The 27,446-nt window shown below is 57.1% G+C and overlaps 1 protein-coding gene across 2 annotated transcripts in view; it reads right to left on the reverse strand.

Annotated features, from left to right (window-relative positions):
• Positions 1–3,687: 3,687 nt before the first annotated feature.
• The window catches only part of Bmp7 (bone morphogenetic protein 7), a 65,583-nt gene continuing 41,824 nt past the window's right edge, over positions 3,688–27,446 (reverse strand). The window contains exons 3-7 of one of the 2 annotated variants that reach the window (XM_015479881.2): positions 26,097–26,245; positions 14,092–14,289; positions 7,979–8,055; positions 6,558–6,668; positions 3,688–4,323 (exon numbers count right to left, since the gene is read on the reverse strand). In XM_015479881.2, the coding sequence (XP_015335367.1) occupies positions 4,174–4,323; positions 6,558–6,668; positions 7,979–8,055; positions 14,092–14,289; positions 26,097–26,245 (685 nt within the window). In that variant the 3' untranslated portion in view covers positions 3,688–4,173. The remainder of the gene's footprint in view (positions 4,324–6,557; positions 6,669–7,978; positions 8,056–14,091; positions 14,290–26,096; positions 26,246–27,446) is intronic. The other variant, XM_048810867.1, reaches the window with a different exon arrangement.

Here is a 27,446-nt window from a genome sequence, read left to right on the forward strand (position 1 = left end):
GGGCTTTGTCCCTTGTCCACTGCCCAGAGCAGTGCCTGGCGCAGACACAGCGTGAGTCAGCCGAGGAGCCGCAGCCAGAGGAAGGTCTGTGGAGCAGTCCCTGCTCCTGAAGGCCACCCTCGCCCTGCAGAGCCGGCCAGGTCCCCTGGACACCTTCTGAGCCCCACAGCCCTGCTCCTGGCCCAGCCCCGAGTGCATCACCAGCGGGGGGTGGGGGGAAGATGGGGAGGCTGGGTAGGGGTGTGGCCTGGGAGAGCAACCTGTACTCTCACTGCAGCGGGTTGGACGGTGTCACCAAACCACATCTGTCTACCCCTGAGCCCTGGAACCTGTGAATGGGACCCCACATGGGAAAAAGGTCTTTGCAGATGAGATTAGTTACGAATCTAGGGATGAGATGAACCTGGATTATCTGGGTGGATCCTACGTCCCATGACAAGTGTCCTTACCAGAGACACAGAGCAAACACAGAGGGCCACGTGAAAGCAGCGGCAGAGGCGGGTGGCACAGCAACCAACCAAAGAACGTCAGGAGCCCACAGAGGCTGGAAGAGACAGGGAGGCCTGCCCCCGAGTCTCAGAGGGACGCAGTCCATGTACACCTTGACCTTGGACATCCAGCCTCCAGAATTGCAAGAATAAATATTTAAGTCACCAGCTTGTAGAAAATTGTTATGGCAGCCCCAGGAAACTCATGGTCACCTTCTCCAAAAGATCTGGAGAGAGGAGGCTCAAACAGCCACGTTAGAAGCTCCTACAGAGCTGGCCGATGGCCACTGGCAATGTTCCCAGTGCCCAGCAAGATCCACGCAGGGTGATCACCAGGCACAGGAAAACAGAGGGGCAGGTCTGCAGATGAGCAAGGTCCATGACAGGGGAGGCCATCGCCCAGCCTGGGAAAGCCAGGGGGGTCGTGCCCCCAGACGAAGGCCCTCACAGCCTGGAAGCAGGAGGGAGACCAGGTCCCGAGCACGTGGTCCAGAACTCAGCCTGGACTAGGGACTGACACTCAGGTAGGGAAGGACATCGGAGGGCTGGAGCTGGGGCCTGGGAACCCCCACTTTTCCAGAGCAGCCCCAGGAGATTCCAACTTAGGGGAGCCCCAGGGGGAAACCCAAACTTGGTGGCGCATTTCTAGTTCCCGCGGTTATTAGCTGAGGGACTTGGGGCAAATTCCATCACCTCTCTGTGCCCATCAGGCAGCAGGGCTGAGAAGAGACAAGGAAAGAATCCAAGGGGTGTGTGAACAGGGGGGTGGGAGCCAGGGGTGGAAGGGCCTGCTCGCCTCCAGGGCCTGCCCAGGGCCAGAGCAGGCCAGCCAGGGAGCAGAGGCGCTGGCCCTTCCCCAGCTCTGTCCTCTCCTGATACTTTGCTACTTCACAGGGACATGGGTGCAGATGAATTTGTCTACCATTTTCTAAATGGCCACTGGGCCTTGCCCCTTGGTGAGAGGGACCATATCGCACGGTGGGGACTACGGCCTGGGCTGTCCCTCTGCTCAGCCCAAAATTTGCTGCACAGGAAGGGGGCCCAGGGTGGTCACATCTGCCGATTGCTCAAGAGAAGCCAGATGAAGGGATTTTTTTTTCACCCCCAACTTCAGATTTTCAAAAACCCATTGGCAACAAATTCACATTTTTAGAAACGTGTAAACAGCAAGCGAGGGACGAGGCCTGTCTGCAGAGCTGCATCTGGGCCTCCGCCTGGGACTCTGGTCTTGGGCCTGGAAAAATAGAACAAAAGCTACGTTGCACGTCAGGACAATGTCAAGAGCGTTTGGAAATCGCAGGGGCTGGAACTTGTTAGGAGCTTGGTCTGAGGCAACAGGGGAGGAGAGAGCGGCGTGTCCGCAGCGGGCTGAGATGCTGGAAGCGTCAGGTGCCTGGGCTGCAGATTCGAGGAGAAAAGGCAGCCACAGTCTGCTCCCCACGCCCACTGAGGGCCACGTGGAGCACAGCCGGGCGCTGGGCACCCCACCTTCACCATGTCCACAGCTGGGCACCTCCAGGGCTGGGCTCCACCGCAGCCCCTAAACTGCCCGAGTGAGGCAGGCTGGACAAGGCCGGTCCTGGGGCCAGCGGTGCTTCAGAGTTTTGGGTGTGTGCCCCCCTTCTCTCTCTTGTGCCTCTGTTTTATTGGGATGACTGAATCTTTCAACTATGTGAGCAGTAAACACAGCTAATTTACCCCCTGTCTCTTCGAAACAGCTGCTGACAGCTGAGCTATAATCCAACCAAGGATCTTCGCGGCCCCGACGACCAAATGCACATTTGTTGTTTGGTTCCGTGTGCCTCCCGGAGCCCACACAGCTGCACCAAACACTGAAGAGCCAGCGCCTTGCCCCCAGGCCTGTGCGATAAACAGCGCACCCCACACCCCCGCGGCCAGGCCAAGGCCAGGTCCTCAGCAGCTGGAGAGCGCCCCCGCCGTCCAGGAGCGCAGAGGGAATGCAGTGCGCACAGACACGCGACCCGAGAACCAGAACCAAACGTCTCCTTTTATTACAAATCAAAACCCTTTTTATTTTGTCTCTTTGCACAGAATTTTCACTGAGGACTGTTTGGCCACAGCCGTGGGTACATGGATCCAACGGTTAATAAATAGTCTTAAATAAGAAGACAGACAGGTGGAAAGCCAGCGCTTGTTTCAGAAGAGCTTCAGGTGGAAATAAATAACTTCTTTGTCCCATCACAGCTATTTACAGGTCGACGTGTACACCATGCTCACCAGAGGCTGGGAGCCGCAGCGAGAACCACGAGGGAGTCACCCAAAAGCCCCCCGCTCTGCCAATAAACAAAGCAAATCTCAACAAAAACACCTTCCCCCAACAACCAGGCAGCAAAGGCTGCAGCCCAAGCTACTGAAGAAGAAAAAGAAAAGCAGAGCCGATGTTTCCAGGAGGCACAGGCCCGGGCTCCTCACCGGCCTGGGCTCTGCAGGGCCGTGGGTGCTGCCTGGACAGCTCTCCCCTTCCTGTAGGGGCAGGAAACGGGCCGACAGCCCAGCCCTCCCCACGGCCTTGCATTTGCAGCTGGAAGCTAGTGAATAGCATTTGGGGGACCCATCGGCCAAGGCAAAGGGGGTGTGCACCAAGAACCATGTGAGAACTGTCACCCCAGCCAGGATACATGCTCGGGAGGTCACCTTCCTGCTGGCGGCTGGAGTCCAGCGCACCTGGGCCTCTCAGCCCTCCCACCAGGTGCCTCTCACCTACTTCAAGGAGACAGTTTGTCTGCAGAGCCCTCTAAGAGGGGTCAGCAAGTGAAGAGAGGAAGCTACGGTGCCCCCGCAGGCCCGGCTTCAGAGAAGAGCATGGGTCTGCTTAGAGGAGAAGCACACTCTGCTCCCCGCAGGCCGGCGGACTTGTCTCCTCTGTGCTTCCCAACCTCAGGGTGCAGCCCAAGTTCTGCCCTACTTCCGTCCTCACAGGGGAAACCAGTCACCAAGTCCATCCCTGCCACAACACACCTTCTCCTTTGGGCCAACATGGCCACTTCCGGGTGCACCTGGTCCTTCCCTCCAGCTGCATTTGGGCGGATCTGGGTAAACATGGGGCCCTGCAGGCTCGGACTGAAACAGGAATGGAACTGGGGACTTCCCACCCTCCAGTGGCCACAGCTTCTATGAAGTCAGAATAAATCAAGAAATGGGGATAGACTGTTGAGGAAAACATATCTGTAACGTCCTAGCCGTTTGCATTCATTGGCTTTATTGTGACATTTGTTACAGGACCTTCCCACCAGTTTTCCTTCAGCTCAGCCACAAGGGCCCACCCCTGGCCATGCCTTCCTCCCTGTTTGGTGGCCTGGCGGATGGTCTCCTGGTCTCCTCGTTGCCTCCAGAGTCAACGAGTCGGAGCACCGTGGGGACAGCACAGCCCAAGACTGTGGCTGCGAGATCTTCCTTGTAGAGATTCTTTCCTGTTAGGTTTTGCCTGCAGCAGCTTGTAGGAGCTTGTCCACAGGATGCTGCCGAGGCAAAACTGATCCACAGCCACTTGGCACTCCAACCCTGAGACTCTTATACCTTTACAACTGGGGAGGGGAAGGGAACGTCTCAAAAGAGGCAGCTGGTCCGTTGGCTCCCAACCAAGGCAGGCGGTGAGAGATACTGGGCAGGGTGACACAGCGGATCCAGAAAAACGTGGCCCCAGAGGCTCAGCTTCCAGGAGGGGCTAGTGGCAGCCACAGGCCCGGACCACCATGTTTCTGTATTTCTTCAGGATGACGTTGGAGCTGTCATCGAAGTAGAGGACGGAGATGGCGTTGAGCTGGGTGGGGGCACAGCAGGGCTTGGGCACTGTGTCTGGGTTGATGAAGTGGACCTGCAACACACCCAACATGGCCCGTGGTGAGGGGCAGGCCTGGCCCCCATCTCTCCCTAAGGGACATCTACTGCCTGGGCAAGATGACCCAGATGACATTACCAAGAAGATCCTGACCTAAGCACATTACACACAGTCCCTTGGTTCTGGGACTGTCCCTATGGTTCAGACAAGGGGACCACAGCACAGGGCATCCTCACAGATACAGCTGCTATGCAAGGAGTAAGATTTGGCCGTCTGGGGCCAGGTATTCTGTGTCCTGCCACTGAAAGTGCTTTCTCCTGCTTGTGGGCATCATGACCTGGGCAGAGCATGGGTTGGAACAGGAGCAAAATAAACCCCCAAATGCCCGCAGAGACCACATGATGCCACCAACCAGCCAAGTCAGCCCGGAGTAGGCCACAGGGAGAGTGGGAGCTGGGGCAAAGCGAAGGGAGAGGCTGCCACTCAATCCAAGCTGACCGCAGGTCAAAGGATGTGGCTAGTGCTCAAGACAGGCCAGAGATGGAGCTATTCTAGAATGTTCTAGATCACAAGTACAGGAGGTATGCTAGGCCAACATGCAGAAACCTGGGCCTCTGCCCACAGCCTCCAGGCTCGGACCTGACATGGCTTCCTACATCCTCGAGGATGGGCCCTTGTCCATCTTTCCCTCCCCCACCCTGCACTCTGAATGATTTTAAAAGCAAACCTCAGACATCAGCCCATTCCCCAGGACTCTCTGAGGACGGGGAGTCACCCTCACTTAAGCATGACCACAGAGCATCATCTCACTGTCACTCGAGAGCCCTTTTCCATCTTAAGAACTCCAGTGAGATGCTGACTGAGGCCACCAGGACCCTGTCCCATGGGCCATGAAGGGAGGGCTGGAAGAGCATACGAATGAGCTCAAGGCAGCACGGGGACATGCCCCCCACACTCCAGGGTCCTGAGGCAGTCCTTCCCTGCAGTAAGACGCTCGAGGCCCAGGCCCAGCAGGGGAGGGCCGTTCTGCTTCCAGCTAAGGATCTTCAATTCGAAAAAGGCTTTTGAGTTTATAATCCAGGGAAGGAAAGGCTTTGGAAAACACATACTTAAAAAAAAAAAAAAAAAAAAAAGGCTCTTGCCCCCAAGGGACCAGATGAAAGGACCAGATGAGCTGTTCTCCAGGACTGAACTCGCCGGCCAGGATGAGCAGAGAGGCAGGTCGCAGCACAGGCATGAAGCCCAGGATCAAGCAGCAGCCGGCAGAGGGAGCAGCCCTGGTGGTGGGCTCCGGGTCACCAGCAGCACTGCAGCCAGGTGCAGGACCAGCTGCCAGGGAAAGGCCAGTCAGCCTTGGTGGCAGGGAGCCAGATAACGAAGTCCTTGCACCTGGGATTCCAAGCTAAAGAACAAAGTGCCTAACTCCCAACACTCTTGCTAATTTGGATAAAGTAGTGCTAATGGCATCTCCTGAGCATCTCTGTATGCTGGGCCCTGAGCTGCGAGCTTGGACCTCATCGGCATGTTGAATCTTCCCAGTGACCCTGTGGATGAACTTGAACTAGCCCAGGGCTTCCTAGATCTCTCTACCACACAATCCTCTTTGTCCTCTTCCTGGTACGCTCTTCCCCTCTGAAATCTCCCCATCTGTTTACTGAACTGTTTTCCACACAAGACAATGAAGCCAGAGGCCAGGGACCCCCTCCGGGTTATTCCCTGCAGCGCCCCTGGCTCTGTGCACGGGGTCTACATACTCTAGACCCTCAATACAACAAAGGCCCTGGAAGGACTGCCTCCCCACGTTCAGGGCCTGCAGGGGAATGCACGAGCTCATCAAGGGGCCTGACACTCTCGAGCTGACCCCTCCCCAGGGATGGCCAGATGCTGGGGTGGGCAGAGAGCCTGCAGACAAGACTGTCTCAACACAGCACAGACATCTGACCCCAAGAGCACAGTCCAGACTGACGGACCGGCAGCCCCAGGCCCACTTCTTGGTTAGGCATGGTAACCAGCACCTGGGACTTTGGGAGCTCGTGAACCTGTTCTACTGTTAAAGTTAGAACAAAGGAAGGAACTTCACATCCAGACGTATGATCATCTTTACTCCAATGAAGTCGTAAAATATAATTCTTAGTATCTTTTTTTATGGAGCAAAGGGCCCACCAGACAGCGTCTCAGGCTCCGGCTTGGAGGCAGCACAGCAAGACCTGAGGTCCCGCAGCCTGTAGCCCCAGCTGACCACCCCCTGGACAGCACCCGGCGGCACCCACCAGTGTCTGCACGATGGCGTGGTTGGTGGCGTTCATGTAGGAGTTCAGAGGGAAGGCGCACTCCCCCTCACAGTAGTAGGCTGCGTAGCCTTCAGGGGCGATGATCCAGTCCTGCAGGAGAGGGCAGCGGCTGGGGAGTGGCTGGCCACTTTCAGAACCACACAGAAAACCTAAGTAGCAGGGCCTTGCCTCCCATGTGGACACCCCCCTCCCGTGGGCCACGGCCAGATGGGCTCAGGGCTCTGCCACACCCCGAAACAGGGGGGTCCAGAAGAGGCAGGAGGAACAAGAGCAGCCTGTAGCTCCAGCAGAAAAAAGTAGAGTCACCAGAGGGCAGGCAGAGCCAGGGCTATGCTCCTGGACAGGAGGTGGCACAGCAGAGAGGACTCTGGTGTTGGGACCAGTCAGGAACCGACTGCCCCTGCCAGGTGATGACACATTACAGTTCACTGGAAGCCAAGCCTCCATGCCTGGGTGTACCCGCCTGGAGGAGAGGCCAGTGACCCTCCAGCGCTGTGGGGGAAGTCCAGCAGCGTGCACCACCTGTGTACATGGCTCCGTGAGCAGCACACCCCACGCTGGCCTCCAGGGTCTGCAAGCCCAGGAACACTGTCCAGCAATCCATGCACCCCTCACTGACTCTCGGGGGCACAGAATCTTCCAGCCGTGACCCCTGGAGTGTGGATGCTGCTGCAGCACTCCCTGGAACACGGATGCTGTCACTGGTCCCAAGGATAGACTCACAGTAGGGTGCCTGACTGGCTGCATGCACCTTGCCTTGTGGGTGTCTGGGCACAGTCCCCATGGAAGAATCTGGACTCTCCCATTGAACTACAAGCTCCCCACGGGCTGAACAACACTGTGAGTTGCCCGGTGATCTTGGGACAGTGCACTGACCTCCATGGGACAGACACATGACCAGGTTCCTGGCTGCACCTCAGCACCCACAGCAGGTCCAGGGGCTGTGGACACTCATGAGTGTCCATGAGGTGCTGGGTGAGTGACCATCAGGACTTGTGGTAGACGCCTGCCGGCCTGCAGACCCTCATTCCTGCCCCCTTCCCCCCACAGTGGCTCCAGGGGGAGCAGCCCGGTGGAACTGTGGGAGGGGAGGAGGGGTGGGCAGAGGGGATCCCGCCCACTAACACAGGGCCCGGCCATGTGACAGAGAAACAGATGTCACAGGATGGGAATGAGGGGCGGGAGGGCCACGAGGCTCAGAGTCCACAGTGTTGGGGCTCCTGGATCTGGGTCGAGGCTCACATTTCTGTTAGGGGTTTCATGGGACGTCCCCGTGACCCTGGCCCGCAGCCTCTTCCCTAGTTGGGCCACGTGCCACCCGGAGCCTGAGTGGCAGGATGAGGTTCGTGACTCCTGTGCACACAGGGGCGCTGCCCCAGGGAGCGCGGCGGGGCCCTTACCTGCCAGCCCAGGTCGCGGAAGCTCACGTACAGCTCGTGCTTCTTGCAGGCCTGCCTCTGGTCACTGCTGCTGTTCTCTGTGTGGCCGAGGAGGTGAAGGAGCAGCACCCAGGGAGGAAAGCACACATGCTCACGTCCCTCCGCGTGATGCAGCGGGAGCATGATCACTCCAGCCGGAGGGTGGCTGGGAGATCTGGCCTGGCGCTGCCCGCACAGGGCCCTGCCAGGGGAGGTGCCCGGCCCCTCCTCTCCCTCACCATCTCAGCCAGAGCACCTTCAGGACCCCTCTGGACACTGGCTTCCCTGATGGAATGCTGGCATGTGCCTGGGGTCCACGAGGGGTCAAACCCCACACGTACCCCCCCCCCACATGGCTGCACAGCCCTGCTCAGAGGGGTCTGCTTCAACTGTGCGGCCTAGGAGTGAGGCCAGAGCATCCCTAGACTTTCTTCCATCTGGGGGGCAAGAGGTGTGCAGAAACACCTGGAACAGAGTCCCCCACAGCACCAGGAAGAGATGACAGAAGCCAAACCACTGATGGCCAGCACACACCCCACTGCGGTTCCCACGGGAGCAGCCACAGTGCCCTGGGGTTTTCCAGAAGTGTACGTTGGTGAGCCTCAGGTCAGGCCCGGGCACTCGGGACCGCTGCAGAGTCTGCGCACGCCTCACGCACACGCACGCTCTGAACGCACGCTTCCACCTGCGGCTGGGCGTGCTTTCTCCTTAAACATGACCTGTCTGTCCTCCACCTTTCTATCTACCCAGAGTGATGTCCACCTCCGGCCCTTGCCTGGAAGGCCTGGGTGGCTCTGACCCCTGAACCATCAGCCACAGGCTGCTCCTACGGGGGCCTTTGCCCTTAGCCGTTTCTCACAGCCTGAAGGCTCCAGTGCGTGTTCCTCCGTCCTGTGTCTGGTTCCTACTGTGTATTCTAGTCTCACTGCTGCATCTCCAAAGCCTCGAGTCCACACTGCACAGGTAAAGGAGGGTCAAAGCCTCAGCCTCACTCACCCCTCTCATGCTCTTGGGGCTGAGCGTCCCAGTGGGCAAGGTGGCCCAGAGAATGAGCGTCCCAGTGGGCAAGGTGGCCCGGAGAACGTCTGAGAGGAGGGACAGGGCAGGCCCAGGAGGTGAGGGAGAGCTTGCTGCGTTACCTGACCCAGGTTATAGGACTCAGGTGCTTGTGTCCCCACGCCTTTCTGACGGACCCAGTGTGGCCCTCCTGAAAGATCTGGTACTGGCCCCTCATGGCAACCTTCCCTTTCCCAGTGACTGGTTGGGACACCCAGGCCTGAGCTCGCCAGCACGTCCTGCCACCAGAGGCAGGCACTGTTCAGGAAGGAGCTTAGCTCAAACCATGGGCCTGGGGGTTCTGCAAAGAGGGCCCTCCATCCTAAGGAAGACCCATGGGAAGATGCCCTGCTTTCTCCTATTGCCTGGCAACAAAAGAATAATGAGGCCCCTGGGTAGCCAGGGCCCTGAGATGAAGCGGTGCTGAGATGGCAGGGCAGGGAGCCTTAGAGCTGGGGCCGCGATTCCACTGCTGAGCTCCTGGATCAGAACCTCCCCTCGGTTCTGTGGGCAGTGCATGTTCTAGTGTTGACAAGCACGGGACGTGGGGTTCTGAATTTGAAGGTAGTCCATCCCGACTGGTCCTGCCAGTGCAGGCTCGTCCCACTGAGGACAGTGTGATCAGCTTGAGTTCCCCCAGGGGTGCCCTGGAGGTGCAGGCCCAGACACACAGCAAGCTCTGCAGGCCAGCGGGGGCTCTCCCAGCTGCTGGCTCCAGTGGGCACCTCCACGCCAGGCCAGCTGCCTGAGTGTTCGCAGCAGTTCGCCAGGGCTCTCACACAGAGGAGTCCACGCTCCCAGCCCACCCGAGGGACATTTAAAACTGCACACAGGCACACCTTTTAACCACTGAGTATCACGGCTGTGTCCCTCAAACCAGTGACACACCACGAGGGTGTCTGATGAAGAGGGAACCACCCCCAACACCCGCTCTCCACCATCCACAGGAATCCTAGGTTAGTGAGAAGTGGGTCGGGGCCAGGCTGTCACTAAAGCACAAAGGGCGAGCTCCAGGGCATCCTAGGAGAAGGGCCCAGGGAGCTAGAAAGGCAGCTTCCCCTGGCTGCCCAGAAATCTCCGTCAGCACCCTCGCTGTGGCAGTGTGGGGTCGCAGGAAGCTCCCTCCACCCACAGCCTCCTCGCTCTTGCCTAGGGGGCAGCAGAAGGCGAGGAGCATCCTATAGGCCAGGGAGCATCCTACAGGCCAGGGAGCCTCCTACAGGCCAGGGAGCCTGCCTGAAGTGCCCCAAATGAGAAAGAGGTCTTAGCACGTCAGCTCGGGCCAGGGACATTGCCAAGTACATGGTGTCCAGAGTAAAGGAAGACCCTGAGCTGACGTGAGGGCTCAGCACCAGGGTAGATCAACATTGTCAGCCAGGAGCAGAGGAGGGGTCCATAGGCCCAAGTGCCACTTCCCCAACCACATTGAAAGCAATGATGTTTGACTCACTGTTCAAACCCCAGGCCCAACGGGGGGTTGTGGACATGCTGTGGGGGTAGACACTGGCACTACCATCAGGGACCCTAGACACCTGCTCTGCACTTCTGGTCTCTTGGGATCCCGAATGGCCCCAGAGAAAGTGGCTGGAACTCCTGTGTCTCACAAGGACTTCGTAGCAGAAAAGCCAAGCCAGGCTCCCAGCCCCCGGCTCTCCAGTCCTGCCCCACTTGCCCACACAGCAGAGCGGGAGGCAGCACATGCCCCTTGCCCTGGTGGCCTCCACCTCCACGAGGCCCTGCCCAAGCAGCCAGCACGTCTCGACCAGTGCGCAGACCCAGCTACCACCCCCACAGGTCGTCTGGTGGAGGCAGCTGATCACCAGGGCATTGGGCTCAAGTGGGGCGAGGGCCCAGGTCCTCCACCCAAGCACGCCATTTGAAGAGCCGTTGGGCCCTGGGGGTGGCTCACAGGCAAGCAGCTCCATGGCAGGCGGCAGGCTGCAGCCTGTGTCCCCAACCCACACACAAGAGCTGCGTGCGAGAGAGAGGATTCAGCTTGTGTGGCCCCATAGCAGGGTTCCTGGCCTGTCACATCACGTGAGATGGGCACACCTCCAAGACACACGGCACGCACGCCCATGCACGGGCGGGCACTGGCTTATGAAGTCTGGGGTGGGGCCCAGACCTGGGATTTTTTTTTTAAAATTAAACTTCCAGGCCGTGTTTAGAAGAGCTTTAACAAGGCCAGGGAGTTGAAATCCACAGGAAGGAGGGAGGTGGCAGGTGGAGTAGCTGCCCCATGGGGAGTGAGGGCCCCGTCCCTGGACATTTGGTGAGGATCTGATGGAGAATTGGGTATGGGAGGCCAGGACCTGGAGGCCTCTTTCCTGCCCCCCTCATTCTGATAGGGCTCCAGGACAGAGCCTGCTGGGGTGGAACTTGCCAGCACTTCCAGCCTGCTAGGATGCAAAAGCCTTGGCCAAGCCCCCAGGCTCTGGCTGAAGCCCCATGTCCCACCCGCACTCGCCATCCTCAGAGCAGCCAGAACCATCTCCCACCCCACTGCACATAGCGTGGAGCTCTGAGAGACCACTCCATGTTCTTGGGCTGAATTTCAAACCTGAGCTGCAGCTTTCAGGGGAGGGATCCACACCTGCTCCTCACCTGCCCCAGCCACACGCCTCCGCCACGGGCCCTGCAGCTGCAGGTCCCACTGCCTGGCCAAACCCTGGGGACAGCCTGGCCACATTCAGCGCCCCCTGCTCACTTCTCAGGGGAAGCCTTGCCTGCCCCTGGCATGGGCTGGAGTCCCACGTCACTGTCCTCCATCCTGGGCCTCTCCTCACACAGGGTGATAACGATGCCTGCCTCCTGCCCGGCCTGGAGAGCTTCCCCACTGAGCCCCAGCCCTAAGGCCCAGCTCGGAGGAGCCCCTGGTGTGAAGGAACAGATCAGGTGATCTTTGATTTAGCAAATCACAGACCCTTTCAAGAAACCTAAAAAAGGGCATGAATGGAGACCAAGCAGAACCCTGCACACACTCTGAGCCATCTGGGCCACTGAAGCCCACTGGGGTCAGGAAGTCCTGCTCTCAAAAGTGCCCCTCGGCCCAGCGGGCTACCTCTCCCTGGGAAAGTAAAATGAACATTAGGATGGGCTGGGTGAGGCAGAAGGGGCCACTGGCTCTAAACACCTCAGTTTTCTGGGTGGTTCCATGGACCAGCCCAGGCCTGGGAGTCTGCTCAGAGGCCCCAGCTGCCACAGCTGCTGACCAGGGCAGGTTTGTGCCTCAGACTGTTCCTGGTAGCCACCAGGGTCCCAGCTCTGGGAGCTGAGCTCAAGGGGACACCCAGCCCATCAGCAGAGGAGAAAGCTATGTGGACAGCAGCAAGCTCCTGCCCACTGCCCTGGTGCACACCACCACACAGGGCAGCTCCAGGTCACGCTAACTGCCCATCTGGCAGCTCGGGAGTTAAGTCCAGCTCGGCTGCCAGCTGAAGTCTAAGTGTCATGGCTGCCTTCTTTCTGGAGGTTCTGGGGAGAGTCCATTACCACCTTCTCCAGCTAGAGGTCACCTGCTCTCCCTGGCTCAGGTCACCTGGAAAGGGCGGCTTAGAGGTTTTTGGTGTTTTTTTTTCCAGCCATAACCTGGGCTCCAAGGATCTGGGTGGCCACCACCACAGTCCCCAGGAAACCGTCTGCTAGAGATGTTAATTGACATTTTCCTTTCAGTCTGGGAGGAAATAAAGGTGCGTCTCCTACCAGCACAGGGACCGCTCCATGTGCAGGGGAGTATGAGGTGGGCGAGGGTGGAGGTGGCCACAGGTGACCACAGGGCTGGGAAGGGGATTCTGGCTCCTAAATCAAGATCAAGATGTACCATCCTGGGTTCCAGCAACCTACGCCACCAGACACCATCAGTGTCCAACTGTCCAGTCAGCCTGTGGGGAAAGGGACCATGTGCCAGCCAGCCATGTTCCCAAAGCCCCAGACAAGGACAGTCTCATGCATGGACTTGGCAAATGCCTGGGGAATCGTCAAAACCCCTCAAGAGGACTATTGGGGACACTAAGGCTCATCTAGGACAGGCAGATATCTCCAGGTAATTCTAAATAAGGATGTAGTTCCAGTGTAATGGACAGCCAGCCTGCTCCTGGGGCTCAAATCCCAGGGCTGCCACTTACTCCGTGCCTTTGGACAAGTTACTTAACTTAAACTGAGCCCCAGTTTATCTCTCTGTAAAATAGGAAGCCTTGGAGTCTGGGAGCCTCAAGAACGATAAAACCTCATGTGCTAAAAACTGTCACGCTCTATAGTGAGGATCTGAATGCTGCCACTCCTAGGATTGTCCTTTGGGGATGCCTTACATTTAGTACTTTCATTAATCTTTGAATTTCTTTCAGTGAAGATATTACCTCTATGGAGGCGGGGACTGAACTCAGGGGCACTTGACCTCTGAGCCACATCCCCAGCCCTATTTTATATTTTATTTAGAGACAGGGTCTCACTGAGTTGCTTAGTACCTCGCTTTTGCTGAGGCTGGCTTTGAACTCACGATTCTCCTGCCTCAGCCTCCAGAGATTCTGGGTGTCTCTATTTTTAAATTTTTTCTTAGAGTAATGAAACATTTCAAACACACCTAAAAGTATACCAAATAATATACAAAAAACACTTTCCACCCATATTTTTTTTCAAGGAATCAAATTGGTCACAAGTTCTCAATATTTTTCATTTTAGGAAATAAGTGAAAGATACAGCCAACAGCTCCCTCTGTTTCCCCTCCCACCCACGCCCGCTGCCTGTCTTCGTAGCTCCCCTTCCGAGGCGTCAGTGTGGCCACTGTTTTCTCTAAGTACAAATCGGCACAGTCTGCATCGTGCTATGCTAATGCTTTTCATTTGCATTTCTAAGTTGATTTATTAGCTTTATTAATAATCAAGCTGGTAGGCTCTGGGCAGGCAGGGATGTGGGTCTGCTTCAGCTGTGTCTGCTCCGGAGCCGCCTGTGGAGCTCCCACATTGATCTGGAGTGGTTCCTGTGTCGGGGCTCTGCGGGGCCCTGGGGTCCTCAAACCCTGCGCCGACCCACCCTGGACATACCTGCCACACTGGCCATCCTCAGAGCCTCCTGGTTCTTGGGCGTCTTGGAGCGGTTCTGGCTGCGCTGCTTGCCCCCAGTAGACCGGACGCTGCGGAGGTGGACTTCGGTGGCCTTGAAGAAGGCCACCATGAAGGGCTGCTTGTGCTGGGGCCCGTGTCGCCCGATCAGGCCCGCCAGCTTGGGGTTGACGCTCTGCCCTAGGGAGGAAGCAGCCAGACGCACAGACGGTGGGTTCCGGGAGGGACAGGGCAGGTCGGTGCTGCAGACATCATTTCCTCTGCCCTTCATCCATGGTTCTGCCACCCACCAGTCCTGGCCGCAGCCAACCCCAGGCCAGGAGCTGTCCTAGCAGCCTGGAAGCAGCTACAAGCAAAAGAGAAAAGCCCCCACTCCCCGACTTTGCACAAGGGGGGAGGCGGCCGAGGGACACCCTGGGTACTGAGTGGGACTGGTAGGTGTGGAGGAAAACAGGCAGGGGAGGGGCAGGCTGCAGTTGGCAGATGGTCGCATGCCAGGGGCACCTAAGTCCCACTCACAGTTCCATGGCCAAAGTGGGTCACATAGTCAACCTAATTTGGAGGGGGCCATTCCTGTTCTGTGCCAAGGAGGGTGGGCACAGCTGCCAACAGCCCTAACGACTGCAGAGGGACCACTGGAGCAGAGAGCTGAGGACCATGAGGAGGAGACCCCTCCAGACAGAGGGAGCCCAGAGGCAGCTGTCTGGAGGGGGGCGGGGGGCCACAGGTGAGGGCTGCAGAGGAGAGGGGGGGTAGTGGGCAGGGGCAGCAGGAGCCCTGATGGTGTCGGTCCTGTGGGCAGCAGCAAGCTTTTGCCTTGACTGTCCACTGGGTCCACCAGAGCCTCAGGAGAGGGTGAAAATAGGGTGTTTAAGATGTAATTCAAGAAAAGGCCAAACTAGGCCAGATGGGCCTTGATCCAACAGGCTGTCCTCCTGGGAAGGCCAGGTGAAGGCAGAGGCACAGGCACCAGGGAGGGAGACGGGCCCAGACGCTGGGGTTGCCGGGAGCACCTTCAGCAGGGGGGCACGGAAGCATCCCTCCCTGGAGCCTGGGAAGGAATCTCCCTGTGGACACCCCGGTGACGGATGTGGGTCTTCCAGGCAGCGAGAGAACAAAGCCAGGCTGTTCTGAGCCACCCAGGCTGTGGAACTGTGTTCCCACAGCCCAGGGAGGCCCCCGGGGCACTGCCTGAGTGGGAGACACCGCTTCTTATAAGATCACCTCGGTCTGTCCCTGGGGACTGGACTTCAGAGATCAAGGACAGGAGCAGAGGGAAGAGGAAAAGGTGGAGGAACCACCCAGACAGAGATGAAGAAGGCCCAGCCTGGGCGCTGAGTGGTCCGAAAGAAATGGTCGGATTCTCCAGGTTCGTTTTTTAAACCCATATCTGGGATTTATTTTCACTCTTTGTTTTTAAATAAGTATAGATTCACTGAAAGTTGGGGAAAATCCACAGGAGGTCCCACGTACCCTTCACCCAGTTTCCCCAGTGGAAACATCTCAACTAGAACATGACATCCCAAGCAGAGAAGGGCAGGTTTTGAGTGTCTTGGAAAAGGAACCTCCCGGAACGTGCCGAAGGATGTGGAGACCAGAGACAAGACGCTCCCTCGGGACCCGAGAAAGGAAGGCCGCCCGTTTGCCGTGGCGGGGAAAGCAAGGCAGGGCTGGGCAGTGGAGAGGGAAGTCGTTGGATTAGGGGACGTTGTCTGGAGTCCCTACTTGACACCCGAGGGGAGCAGCCAGGCAGGTGGCCAAAGGTCCCAGTCTGAGTGTGGCTATGGATCCAGCCAGAGAGACGCTTGGCCTGGGGAGGCTCAGGCCAGCCACCTGCGTTCAAAGCCAACCTCTGGGCACAGCGCATGTGCGGAGCTCAGAGGAGCGGTCAAATGCCAGCGAGGGCAGCAGGCAGGGCCAGCGAGGGGTTTAAAGGAGAGGCCACGAGCTTGCCTGGGGACAGCGTGTGTCTGAACAAGCTGGGCCCAGGGGCCTTTTCTCTTCCACAAAGAGGTGGGGGCGTAAGGAGAGACTGCACAGGAGTGCCTCAAAGGAAGTTTCCGGAAGAAGCCCGGCAGGAGGAAGGGGACACCAGGAGGGGATGGGATCATCCAGTGGAGGAAGTGATCCCTGAGTCCCATCCTCTGCTGACAGCCTGAGTCAGACCCCGTGCACCGACTGTCAGTCTCTGGGCTGGGACAACGACGAGATCATTGGAAATCGTATTTAGTGTCAGGTCTGGGGTGGGGTACAAGTTCCAAGGGGAGAAAGAAGCATCCGATGAAGACAAAGCCTACCTAACATGGGACAGCTGGGAAGGCGGAGTGCTGCCCCCAGGGACACACAACTTGGAGCCACAGTGCAGAACTTGAACCCAAGTCAGGCTGCCTGAGAATCTGGAATCTTTCTTCTGCTTCTTCTGATGCTGGGGATTGAACCCAGGGGCACTTTACCACTGAGCTACACCCTAATTCCTATTTATTTATTTAAATTGAGACAGAATCTTACTAAGTTGCTGCGGCTGGCCTCGAACATTCAATCCTCTTGCTTCAGCCTCCTGAGCCTCTGGGATTATAGGTGTGCACCACTGCACCCGGCTTCTCGAGGACTCTTGACCACTGAAGCTAGGATGCCCCAAAGTCAGGAAGAGGAGTCAAGGCCACAAGAACAATGTCTCCATAGGGCCCTGGCTCATCCACATCTGGAATTAACTCTGCCAGACGGGCCAGGAGTCAAGGAAATCTCTCAAGACCAGATCAGCACCAGGGGTTCACTTTGGCTTTTTAACAGCTCATGTTTAAAGAAACAAACCCTCTCCGTCCGCCGTGGCCTGGCCTCCACCCCTCTTAGCGCCGGCTATCCTGCATTCTTAAGCAGGGTTTCCTTGAGTTCATCCACCTATAACTCGAATGATTCTATAAAAGAAACCATTAAAGCTGAGCCCCTAGGAATTATGCTTCCCCCCTGGAAGGATTTTAGAGCAAAATAAAAATGCCTGACCTGAAAACCTGGTGCCGTTCCAAACACCTTAAGTCCAAGTGCTGGGAATGGAGTCCACAGCACCGTGGGAGAACCTGGCCAGGGACCCAAAGGTCTGCTGAGCGACAGCAGGTCAGGGGACAGAGGAGATCTACAAGGGTTGGACATGTCGCCTGCAGGGCCTCGAGCTCCTCATGTGCAAAAGCCCTGCCCGTCCCTTTCCTGGTAACCAACCCCTCTTCACTGAGGCAGCTGTGCCATAAGCCGACTCCACCTGGCCTCACGGGTGGGACTGAGGTTTAATAAGAGGCCACTAATCCTCTAGTACAGTCATTGGCTCAGGGATTAATATGTGACCCAATTCAGTCAGTGAATGCAAGAGAAGTGCCCTGGAAGTTTCTTTTCTGGAAACTTTCCACTCTAACTTTCAGAAGTAATTTTCTCTCTACAAACAGGACTGAGGGAAGAGAAATGGAGGGAGTCCTAGGATCGGCCACCACCTAGCAACCACAGGGAGAACAGGATCAACCAAAGCTGACCAGCAGAAGGAGCAGCACAGAGGCAGGGTCTCTCATGATGTCACCAGGTCATGGTCAAACCAGCGGCACATTCGAGCCGGCCAGCAAGATGAATGACCTCCCCCAGTGATGGAGTCCAAGCCGATGTTTGGGGCCGTTCTTGCCCCTTTCTAAGTGGCTGAGGACAGGGCTCGTAGGTGCAGGCCATGGTGGGCCTGGTCAGGAGCAGACCCTCAGCAGGTGTGGCTGAAAGACACCTGGCAGTGGTTCACTTACCTTCACCAAAGACAGGGACACAGAAGGTAGGCCGGCAATTCCCCCCAGAAGCTGACCGTGTAATGCCCACGTGACCCACCAAAGCTCCTCGGCACACGCCCAGGAGAACTGAGCCCAGCGTCACATGACCAGCTGCATGTGAGTGGCACAGCAGCAACAGGCACAAAAGCAGAACACTGAGACAAATGCCAGGCCTGAGGACGGTGTGGCTCACCTGGGGACAGGGAGGACACAAGCCAGAGAGGGTGGGCTCCAGGGACAGTAGGCCCGATGGCTCTGGGGGAGCCATCCTGGCACTATAGCAGGGGGCTCAGCAGCAGCACCCCCAGCTGTGACAACCAAGAATGCCTCAGAACTTGTCACGTGTCCCCTGGGAGGCAAAAGTCCTGGTGGAGAGCCTCCCCCTGGCGTGGCATGTTGTAGACATTCCACATGCTGGGACTCCCCGAGCCCCGTGTCGGCTGACATCAGTCTGCATGACGACTCTGAGGTCCATCCACATGGTCCCGAGTGCCCCTGTTCGTCCTCTGCATGGCCGAGGGTGTTCCATGCTATGCATGGACACATTGCTTAGCCGTTCACCAGGTGAGGTCTTGGGGCTCCTTCCAGTTCTGAGGATGATAATCAGAGACAGCTGGGCACAGGCCGTTGAGGGAACCGCCCCTTCGTTTCTTCCGGTCTGGAGCGGGAGTTGTCTCCCACACACCTGTCCCCCTCTGCCTCTGCACGCTCCAGGTGTCTCACATTTCCAGTCTTTAGGGACGAGGGAAGCCATGTGCCGGGCCCTCGCCTGGTGGCTCAGTCTGAGTGCAGAGGCCTGATCCAAAGAGGTGCATGAGCTGTGGACCACACGCCGTGCCCCGCCCGGCCCCGCTCTCCCTCCCACCCTTCCCTGCCTCACTGGGGTCGTGTTCTGGGGCCAGGGACTGCAGGATTCTGGAAGTGTCTTCCTCCTAAAAGGCAGCCACAGGGATCAAGAAATGTCCTTTACCCTGGCCACCAGATCCTGCCTTCCTCCGTCCTTGGGGACACGGAGGCAGCCCTCCTGCCGAGGGTGAGTGAGGAGCCCCAGGACAAGACGCTAGCACATTCAGGATGGTGGGCCAGAAGGGCACAGGCTTGACGCTGATGACTGGCCCAGGGGGTCAGGTCACATCCAGCCACCGCCTGCTTTTTCAAATAAAGTTTTATTGGAATACCGTTAGCGCACATTGTGGGTACCAGAGGCTGCTTTCCCACCAAAGGCCACTGCTGTGCAGGCAGATGCCCGACCCTCCAAGCCTCTGATGCCCACCCTGGGCACCACAAAAACACTGGCAGCTCCCTGCCAACCAACCTTTGACCAATTTGCTTCCAGCCTATGGAGGAAACTGTCCCTGTCTTGAGCTGGGACACGCCCATGTTCTATCACGCACGTCTGGGCCCTCTGGGTACCGTCTGTTCTCTACATTGCTGGTCCTTGACAAAAATAAAAACCATTTCCTGGGCATTTTCTCAGTGCCAGGCACTGTGCTAAGCATGTTCAAAACAAGAATTGTGACTTGTGACCCACGTTCACAGCAGGGGAGGACAAGGTCATGGGCGTGAAACCTTCCTAGGGCCCCTGCACTCCTCAGGGGCAGAGACGAGCTCACACAGGGTCCAGCTGACGCGAGGCTACACACTTCACCCCCGCACCATCTGTCAATGAGTCCAGGCGGATATTGGCACAGGGCCCCCCAATCCAGAAAGGATTCCAGGCTGGCTGTGGGGTGCCTGCGGAGGCTCCAGCCGTAGGAAGATCCGCCGTTTCATGGAGGGAAGGCTCACGGAGAGCTGAGCCAGGCAGACCCAGGGGTCTAGGAGAGTCCAGCAGGTATACCTCAGCCCCATGGGCCGAGCAGTGGCCCAACCCGGGGCAGCCAGCAAGCTCTTGGGAAAGATCCCGGAGAGCAGGCAGGAAGCACAACCGGAGCCTCTCAGGACAAGAGGGGACACAGCCCACCCCAGAGAGGGCAGCGTCTTGGCTCTCCTCTGGTCCCTTTGTTTTCCAGGCCCGAGGCCACCAGCTGCCCCTCCGAGGCCCCAGCATAAAAGTGTTCCTCATTAGCGGTGGGAAACACTTCAAGTCCAACCACTCCTCTCGATGAACCAAAGCCCGAGTGACAAGTGAGAACACAGTTAACACTGCGACATCTGCTTGGCCCCGTGACCCACTTCCGTCCTTGCCACCGCTGCCCACCCGGCCCTGGAAGGACCCACCCCAGCTGCTGGGCCATCAGGCTTTTTTTTTCCGCTCCCTCTCTGGCTTTGGACAAACAGGAAGTGAAGAAATCACAAGGCGAAGGCACCTGGGGGCCAGCTGCCCAGGGGCAGGCGTCAGCAGCCGCTTGAAGGGCGGGTGTGCACAGCCATGAGCCAGCGGCTCACCTCCGCGTCCTCCCCGACCACCACACTTGAACTGCGCGGCCCGTGGACCCCTCTGCACCCAGGCACATCTGCCAGGGTCGAGGAGCGGGACACATGCTCTCCCACGTCAGAGGACAGAGGCTAGGCTGTGCACAGGGTGCCCACTTCCAGAGGCAGCGGTGGGGCACGGAGAAGATGCCTCTGCCCCGTAGAGCATGCGCCTACAGGTGCTGCAGAAGGGGGTCCCTGAGGAAGAGGGAGGGCGGCAGGCGAGGCCACCAGATCATCTTCTTCATCAGAGAGGCTGATAGGCGCCACCCTCCTGCACCTCCCAGTGATTTCTTCTGTGAACAGGGAGAGCGGGGAGGGACCCCATGAGCCAGGACGGGATGCAGAGTTCTCTTCTTGGGAACCAAGGAGCCCGTGCTTCCAGAGGTCTTCATCACCCACAGCGGGCTCTGGAGGTGGAAATCGGCCCCAGGAGAGCAGCAGGAAACCCTCGAACAGCGCGCAGGACAGTGGGCACAGCCTCAGCCCTCTCCTCCACAGAGTGCCCCTCATTCACAGCCCCCTCCTGCAAGATCATGAGCCACGTGACGGCCAAAGCTTAAGACTTGTTTAGGCGGTTTGTTGAGTGAATATATGTGATTCCAACATGGGCCAAGAGGCTGTCAGATGCAGGAAGCCGTTTCTAACAACCAAATGAGGCGGAGGAGAGATCTGTGCTGCTCCCATCCCAGCATGCGGGGCCGGAAGCCAATGTACATTGAGGGCCCATGAAAATGTTTTAATGTCCCTTAAAACATAAGACAAAACATGAACTCTTAGTATCAAAGAAAATGTTTTAATGTTTAATTCAGCCAGGATTATATCCATCTTTATATCAACATGGCCGTAAAAAACACTTTTTAATTTTTTTTTTAATGGGAGAGGAGCTCAGGGAAGTCACACACTGCCCAGACGGTCCTCCAGGAAGCCAGCGCTAGTGAGGGCTCTTTAAAAGGATCTTTTCTTCCCAGGGAAGAGGACGGTGAGGACAGCCAGAAGGACCCAGCATTCGCGGGGTGCGTGTGTAGATGACTTTACAGACCCTACTGGGCACTGCCCTCTCGAGCCCCATCCACGCCTGGTCCCTGGTGACCACATTCCAGGGAAGAGCGAGGGGGCAGGAGTCAGTGTTCTGGGTCCACCCTGGGAGCCAGGGGACTCGGCTTTCTCAGCCCCGGTTTCCTCTTTTGCCCAACGTGGCAGTGACAACCGGGCTGCATGGGCAGGGTTATTGTGAGAACTAAATAAATCTACCACCATCACAGAGAAACGCTAATCAAACCCACAGTCATGGGCACAGACGTGCAGCCGCCCAGGGCTCGGTAACCCCCAGGGCCCACCCTCTTCTTCCTGCCGGCCACCTGCAGACAAGTGATGCTGTGTCTAAGGAACAGATGAAGGGGCAGGCAGGGGCACACCAGGGGACCCCAGGAGCCACTCCGGCTTCTGCACCCCTTGGTGGAGGATCCAAAGTCCATGGGAGTCCCTCTGCTCAAGGGCACCCACCTCTCCTCCCTGCCCTGATTGGTCATGCTCTGCTTGCCCCCATCCCCAGCACCCACTGGGGGTGCAGAACATGGCTGGCCCAGATGTGGGAGCACAGGCCATGGTACAGGTGGGGAACCAGCCCCAGTCCCAAGATGCTGCCCTCAGGGGATGAGGCCGTGCCGCCCAGCTGCCTCCCTAGGAGACGCAGGTGCCTGGGGGTTTACAGGCTTCCCTCCCACGCGGTCAGCTTGCTGGCCAGAGTGGAGCCCAGCTGGGCCATGGCTGTGACTAACAGGAGGGCCACAGCTGGGGAGGAGAGGGAGCAGCGCAGGTTCCTGGGTGGTCTCAGAAGGGCACCTCTGGCCCAAGACTCCACCAGGGCCAGATGGGCAGGAAGCCTGTGCAATCCCAGTTTGGTTTGGAGCCCTTGTGGGCAGGGCTCCCGGCAGGCCACTGTCAAGTTCTTGAAGAAGCCCTGGGGAATGGGGGGTCTGGGTCTCTCCAGGTGCCATCCATGGCACCTGGACGGGTCCCCAGCCCTCAGTGTCTTGCCTGTGGAGAGGATCTAGAGCCACCAAGCCACCAGGAATGGTGGGCTGGGGAATATGGAGCTCGGGAGGGCTCCCGGGTGCTCAGACCTCCCCCCGTGCTGTGGGCATGGTAATGACAGCACCCCCTGCGTGGTGACGGGGAGCGTCACCAGAAACAATGTGTCATGCCCTTTGTGCTTGTGGCCAGCACGTGTTAAGCAACTAAGCACTTCACTTGCATGAGCTCATCTGATCCTGCACAACCACCCTCGGAGGCGGAAACTATTATCAGCCCCATTTTCCAGATGAGGGACACTTGGTGACTCACCCTGGGTCACAGGGCTAGAAACAGCAGGGCCGGGGCTGGAGCCAGGGCAGTCCCCAGCTCTGGGCCCTGCACCGTGCTACCCCAGCAGATGACAAGCCTCAGCCACAGTGTGGGGTGGAGCAGACGCTGGAGGCCAGAGGGACAGAAGGAATCTGGTGTTGGAGGAAAGGGAGCACAGGCCTGACATCAGGAGGAACTGATCACGGGGTCAGTGTCACCTGTGAGAAAAATCAGCCCTGGGCCACACGAGCTACCAGGACCAGCCAGACAGGCACACAGGACCCGCTGGGCCAAGTGGTCAGGGCTAGCCAGCATCCACAAGTCCAGAGGAATAGTCACTTGGAAGAGGGGACTCAAGTCCACTCCCTCTTTACTTTCATCCATTCCCTGTAGGCTCCCAGGGACGTTTTAGGAACAGGAGGCTCGGAGGATTCTGTTGCCGGGTGAGTCTGGAATTCCTCCATGCCAAATTTGTGGTCCAGAGATTTGCAAGGGACACAAGCAAAATAAAGGCTCTGATATGTCCTGCAGAGCCTCCTGTTTACTCTCTGCAACTAGCACTCCTCCCACTAGCTGACCGTGAAGCCCTCTGCCTGTGCCCGGGGCACCTACTGACACCTACTGACACAGTTTGAGAAAGGCTGGCACAGAACAGACTTTACAATCTTTTCCTTGAAACAACATTTCTGTGCCAGTCATTCGACTTTGCTGTTAAAGCACCCAAGTGAATGGCCCTGGACAAAAGGGCAACAGACTGGCACGTCACCGCGCACGTCACCTCCCAGGTCTCCAGGCGTTCTTCTCCCCCATTTTCCCCAGTCATTTAAAAACATGAGGGCTGGGGGTGGGGCTCGGAGGTAGAGCGCTTGCCCAGCTTGTGCCAGGCCCCAGCAAAAGGACATATTTATACATATGAAATAGTAAAGTGTGTGTGTGTGTGTGTGTGTGTGTGTGGCCTTTTCTTCTCCCAGGTGCCCCAGATGGGCTGTGGGCTGACTATGACCACCAGCAGGGTTCAGTTATAGGGCAACGGAAAACTCCCGTTCTTTCTAGAGCCTCCTTTCAAGTCTCAGGAACATGGAAAGGGGATGGAGAATGGAGAGAGGAGTGGGGTACCTTCAGCAGAGAGAGAGAGACCTGGGGAGCAGGGCAAGAGTGTGGTTCTCTGCTCCGTGGTCCCCGGCATGGCTTGTGGCCTTGGTGAGGGTACTGAAACCCAACAGAGGGGCGTTCTGGATGGTCAGGGCGCTCCCTCCTCTCACCCAGACCCTCATAGGTCTTGTAAACTGTTCCTGCTCCCCACATCCTACTGCCACATCCCTGAGAAGAAGGTAGGAAGAGACACCCTTGAGATTCTGGCCAGTTTTCTCCCCAAGCTCCAGACCACAGTGGTGGCCCCAGACAGGAAGGAAAAAGGGCAGAGCCCAGGAACTATAAAGGACACAGTGATTGAACCAGCTCTGGTGTCTGGGTCCACCTGGCAAAATCCAGCATCATCGATGTAGAAAGAGCCAAACCCTGGGGAAATATTTGCTGCTTAAGCGGCAAAGAGCCAAAGTAGAGGAAAAAAAGACCAGCGCACGGCAGAGGGTGAGAACGGGGTGTGCAGAGAGGAAACGCGCATGGCGCGGACGGATAAATACTCCACCTCCCCAGAGAGGAAAGCCACGGGAATCCCAGGTGCTGTCCTTCCTCCATCAGACTAGCCAGGGTGGGCAAGACCGAGAACTTGACAGAGAAGGAGGGGAAGCAGGCTCGCTCATGGACAGGTAGGAGTGCAGATGAACGGCCTCTGAGCGGGGCCAACTGACAATATCACAGCAGCAACAGCCAATGTCACTTTCAGGAATTCATCTAGAGCTACACCCACTCCACTGGAAAATGACCTGCATGCCTGGGTTTCCTATGGCTACCTGTTTGTAAGAGCAAGAGATTGGAAAACCCCAGGCATCCACCCCAAAAGGCAATAATAACAGCTTCAACTCTGTTAATTATGGCTCTCCTTCGTGGGTCCTGTAGTCAGGTCATGTTCTAAGTCCTCCGTACTCAGAGTATGATCTGGGGACCTGCAGCCTCAGCATGCCCTGGGGGCTGTCCAAAAAGGACCTTCACCCAGTCCAGCCAACTCAGAATCCACATTTTAACAAGAACCCTGGGGAGTCCCCATGCACATTAAGGCACTATTTTAAACATTCGTCTCATATGAACCCAAAACAACCCCATGGCCCAGATTCTTGTCACCTGCATAGTGGTGATGAGGAAGCCAAGGCTCTGACAGGTCGGGGAAGTTGTTCAAAGTCACATAGGGACGGGAGGTAAGAGCACATGGACCCTACAAAGTCACGTAAGTCTTACAATGAACTAGGAACCTCTTAATCATGAACAGCATCAATCTCCAAGATAAGCTGTCAGATGGAGAACACACTGCACCATCATTTGAAGAACAAAAGGAAAGTAGAATCTCTGTGTAAGCTCTTGAAAACCCAGACAGCATCTCCGAAAAGGAACTTAGTAACAGGGAAACAGGAGCTGCCTCTGGGAAGTGGAACTCAGCAGATGCAGGAAGGAAGTTGGAGGGAAAGTATTCACTGTCACACACTCCCATACTGTTTGACTATGAGGTCATGGGCCTATATTTCCTGTTCCAAAACAAATGAAAAAACATTTTTTCCCCCTTAAAACTGGTGGAAGGAAGAAGCTACATGCCCAGAAACCACTCCCATTTAATTAGAAACACCATTTGTGGGGAGGAGAAATGGCACGGCCCACCACTAGCTCCCCACTCTTCTTCCTGTCTGCCCTTCTCGCAGGAGGTGGGTTGTGAGGGAGGACAGGTGCCCGGGAGGCCCAGCTACAATGGATTCCAGGACTGAGGACTCAGAACCACTAACAGCGAGGGCACTAATGCTTTGGCAGGTGCAATGGTCCTTAGCCAGGGGCAATTCTGTCCCACAGCGGACGTTTGGCAATGTCTGCAGGCACTTAGGGGAGACTAGGAGGATACTACGGAGCCTAGAGAGGGAGAGGCCACAGGTGCCACTGAATGTGCTCTGATGCCGGGGCCAGCCCAGGCTGCCATGCGTCACAAGCTGGAGAAGCTGCGTGAGCACTTGGACTGCTGTGTTTACAGGGCTCACCTTGGAGCACTCCAAGGTGAGGTGCTGACAGAGCAGTCCTGGGGCAGCCCTAATTCTGCATCTCTACCATGAGGCACCCCCGCCCCACGGATGTGGGTCCACAGAGCCGTGAGGCCTGTGGCCAAGCTCGCTGGCTCCCTGTGAGGGGAAGGGGCTGCTTTGGCTGGGGGTCGAGTCCTGGGGGAGGGGTGGGAAAGCCTGCTCCAGGAGCAAACAGCACACACACAGCTTCGGACATCCTGACCCAGAGCGCGGGCTGCACCAGAACCAGTGGTGGCGGTGGCCAGGGACTCACCATCCAGAGTCTCCACGGAGAGCTGCAGGCCCAGGTTGTGTCTTGGGTTGACCACCCAATGGTTGCTGGTGGCTGTGATGTCGAACACCAGCCAGCCCTCCTCAGAGGCCCAGAGGGTGCGGCTGTCGAGCAGGAAGAGGTCAGACTCCCTGTGAGAGAGGAGGAGAGACACAGGCCCATGGTTAGCCCAGCACCGCTCAGTTCCCCCAAAGCCAACAGAGAAAAGAGTCTGTGGGACAGGGAGCCACGAGGGGGCCACTTGTTTCCCAAAAGTGAGTTCAGCAGACCAAGACCCAGGCACAGAGAGCTCTCAGGAGTCGTGGTGGGGAAAGGGAGCGCAGAAGAATCACAAAAAGACACATGCAGAGGACGCAGGTGCTACCAGGAAATCTCGTTCCACCACGTGTTGGGGGAGGGGCTGTAGCAAGAAGAGTCATCAAGACACCCAAGGCCTGTAGGCTGCATGTGGCTGGGAGAGACCTGGGGAAGGAAGTGACGATTCCTCACTTATTGCAGCAGAAATTCACCCTGCAGAAGATGGTGGATGGATGGGTAGATAGGAAGGTGGATGGGGTAAATGGGTGAATGGGATGAATAGGTGAATGGGGTGGGTGGGTAGATTGGCAGATAGATGGGTGGGTGCAGGTTTGGATAGCTAGATGAGTGGATGGGTGGATGTATTCTGCCTACAAGGTCTTCATAATATCTCTTGTGAACATTTAATTGCAAAGACTCAGTTTTAATACTTTGGGTCCTTCAATACTCAATTAAAATACTGGAACCCCTAAAGTGCCATGTGCCAGGGATTGGAGTGGCACAACTATGTGGGTAGCAACTAGAAGTCTAGTGAGTCAGAGGCCACAGGTGGCCAGGAACATGCTCCAGTCTGATGAATAAAATGTAATTTATTCCACCAGTCTGGCCCCTGCCCCAGGGCATTGGTAGTCTCTATCATCCCTGGAGTTAACTAACTTTCCTTGGGGTTAAGGTGAATTTTCTCTGCTCATACATAAAGATGTGGGATGTGGCAACTCTTAACTGAGTTCTTACCATGTGCCAAGCTCTGAGTTGAGACGTCTGACCAGCATCGTGTCACTGAGTCTCACAACAACTCTACAAGGCAGATAATATTGCCAATGCTATTGTTCAGATCTCAAATTGAGGTTCAGAGGGTGGAGTTGTCTGCCCAGGGTTATTCCACTGGGACAGGGTCCAGGCAGGTGGAGCCCAACCAGGCTGCCTGCAAGCCCAAGCCTGCAATGTCACATGAAGACAGAGCTTGTGGACTTTACCTTGGCTCTGGTGTAGCTTGTTACAAAACACGCCACTAAATCTCCTGCTGGAGCCAAG

The sequence above is a fragment of the Marmota marmota genome, unplaced genomic scaffold, assembly GCF_001458135.2.
Source record: "Marmota marmota marmota unplaced genomic scaffold, marMar, whole genome shotgun sequence".
NCBI classification, from domain to species: Eukaryota; Metazoa; Chordata; class Mammalia; order Rodentia; family Sciuridae; genus Marmota; species Marmota marmota.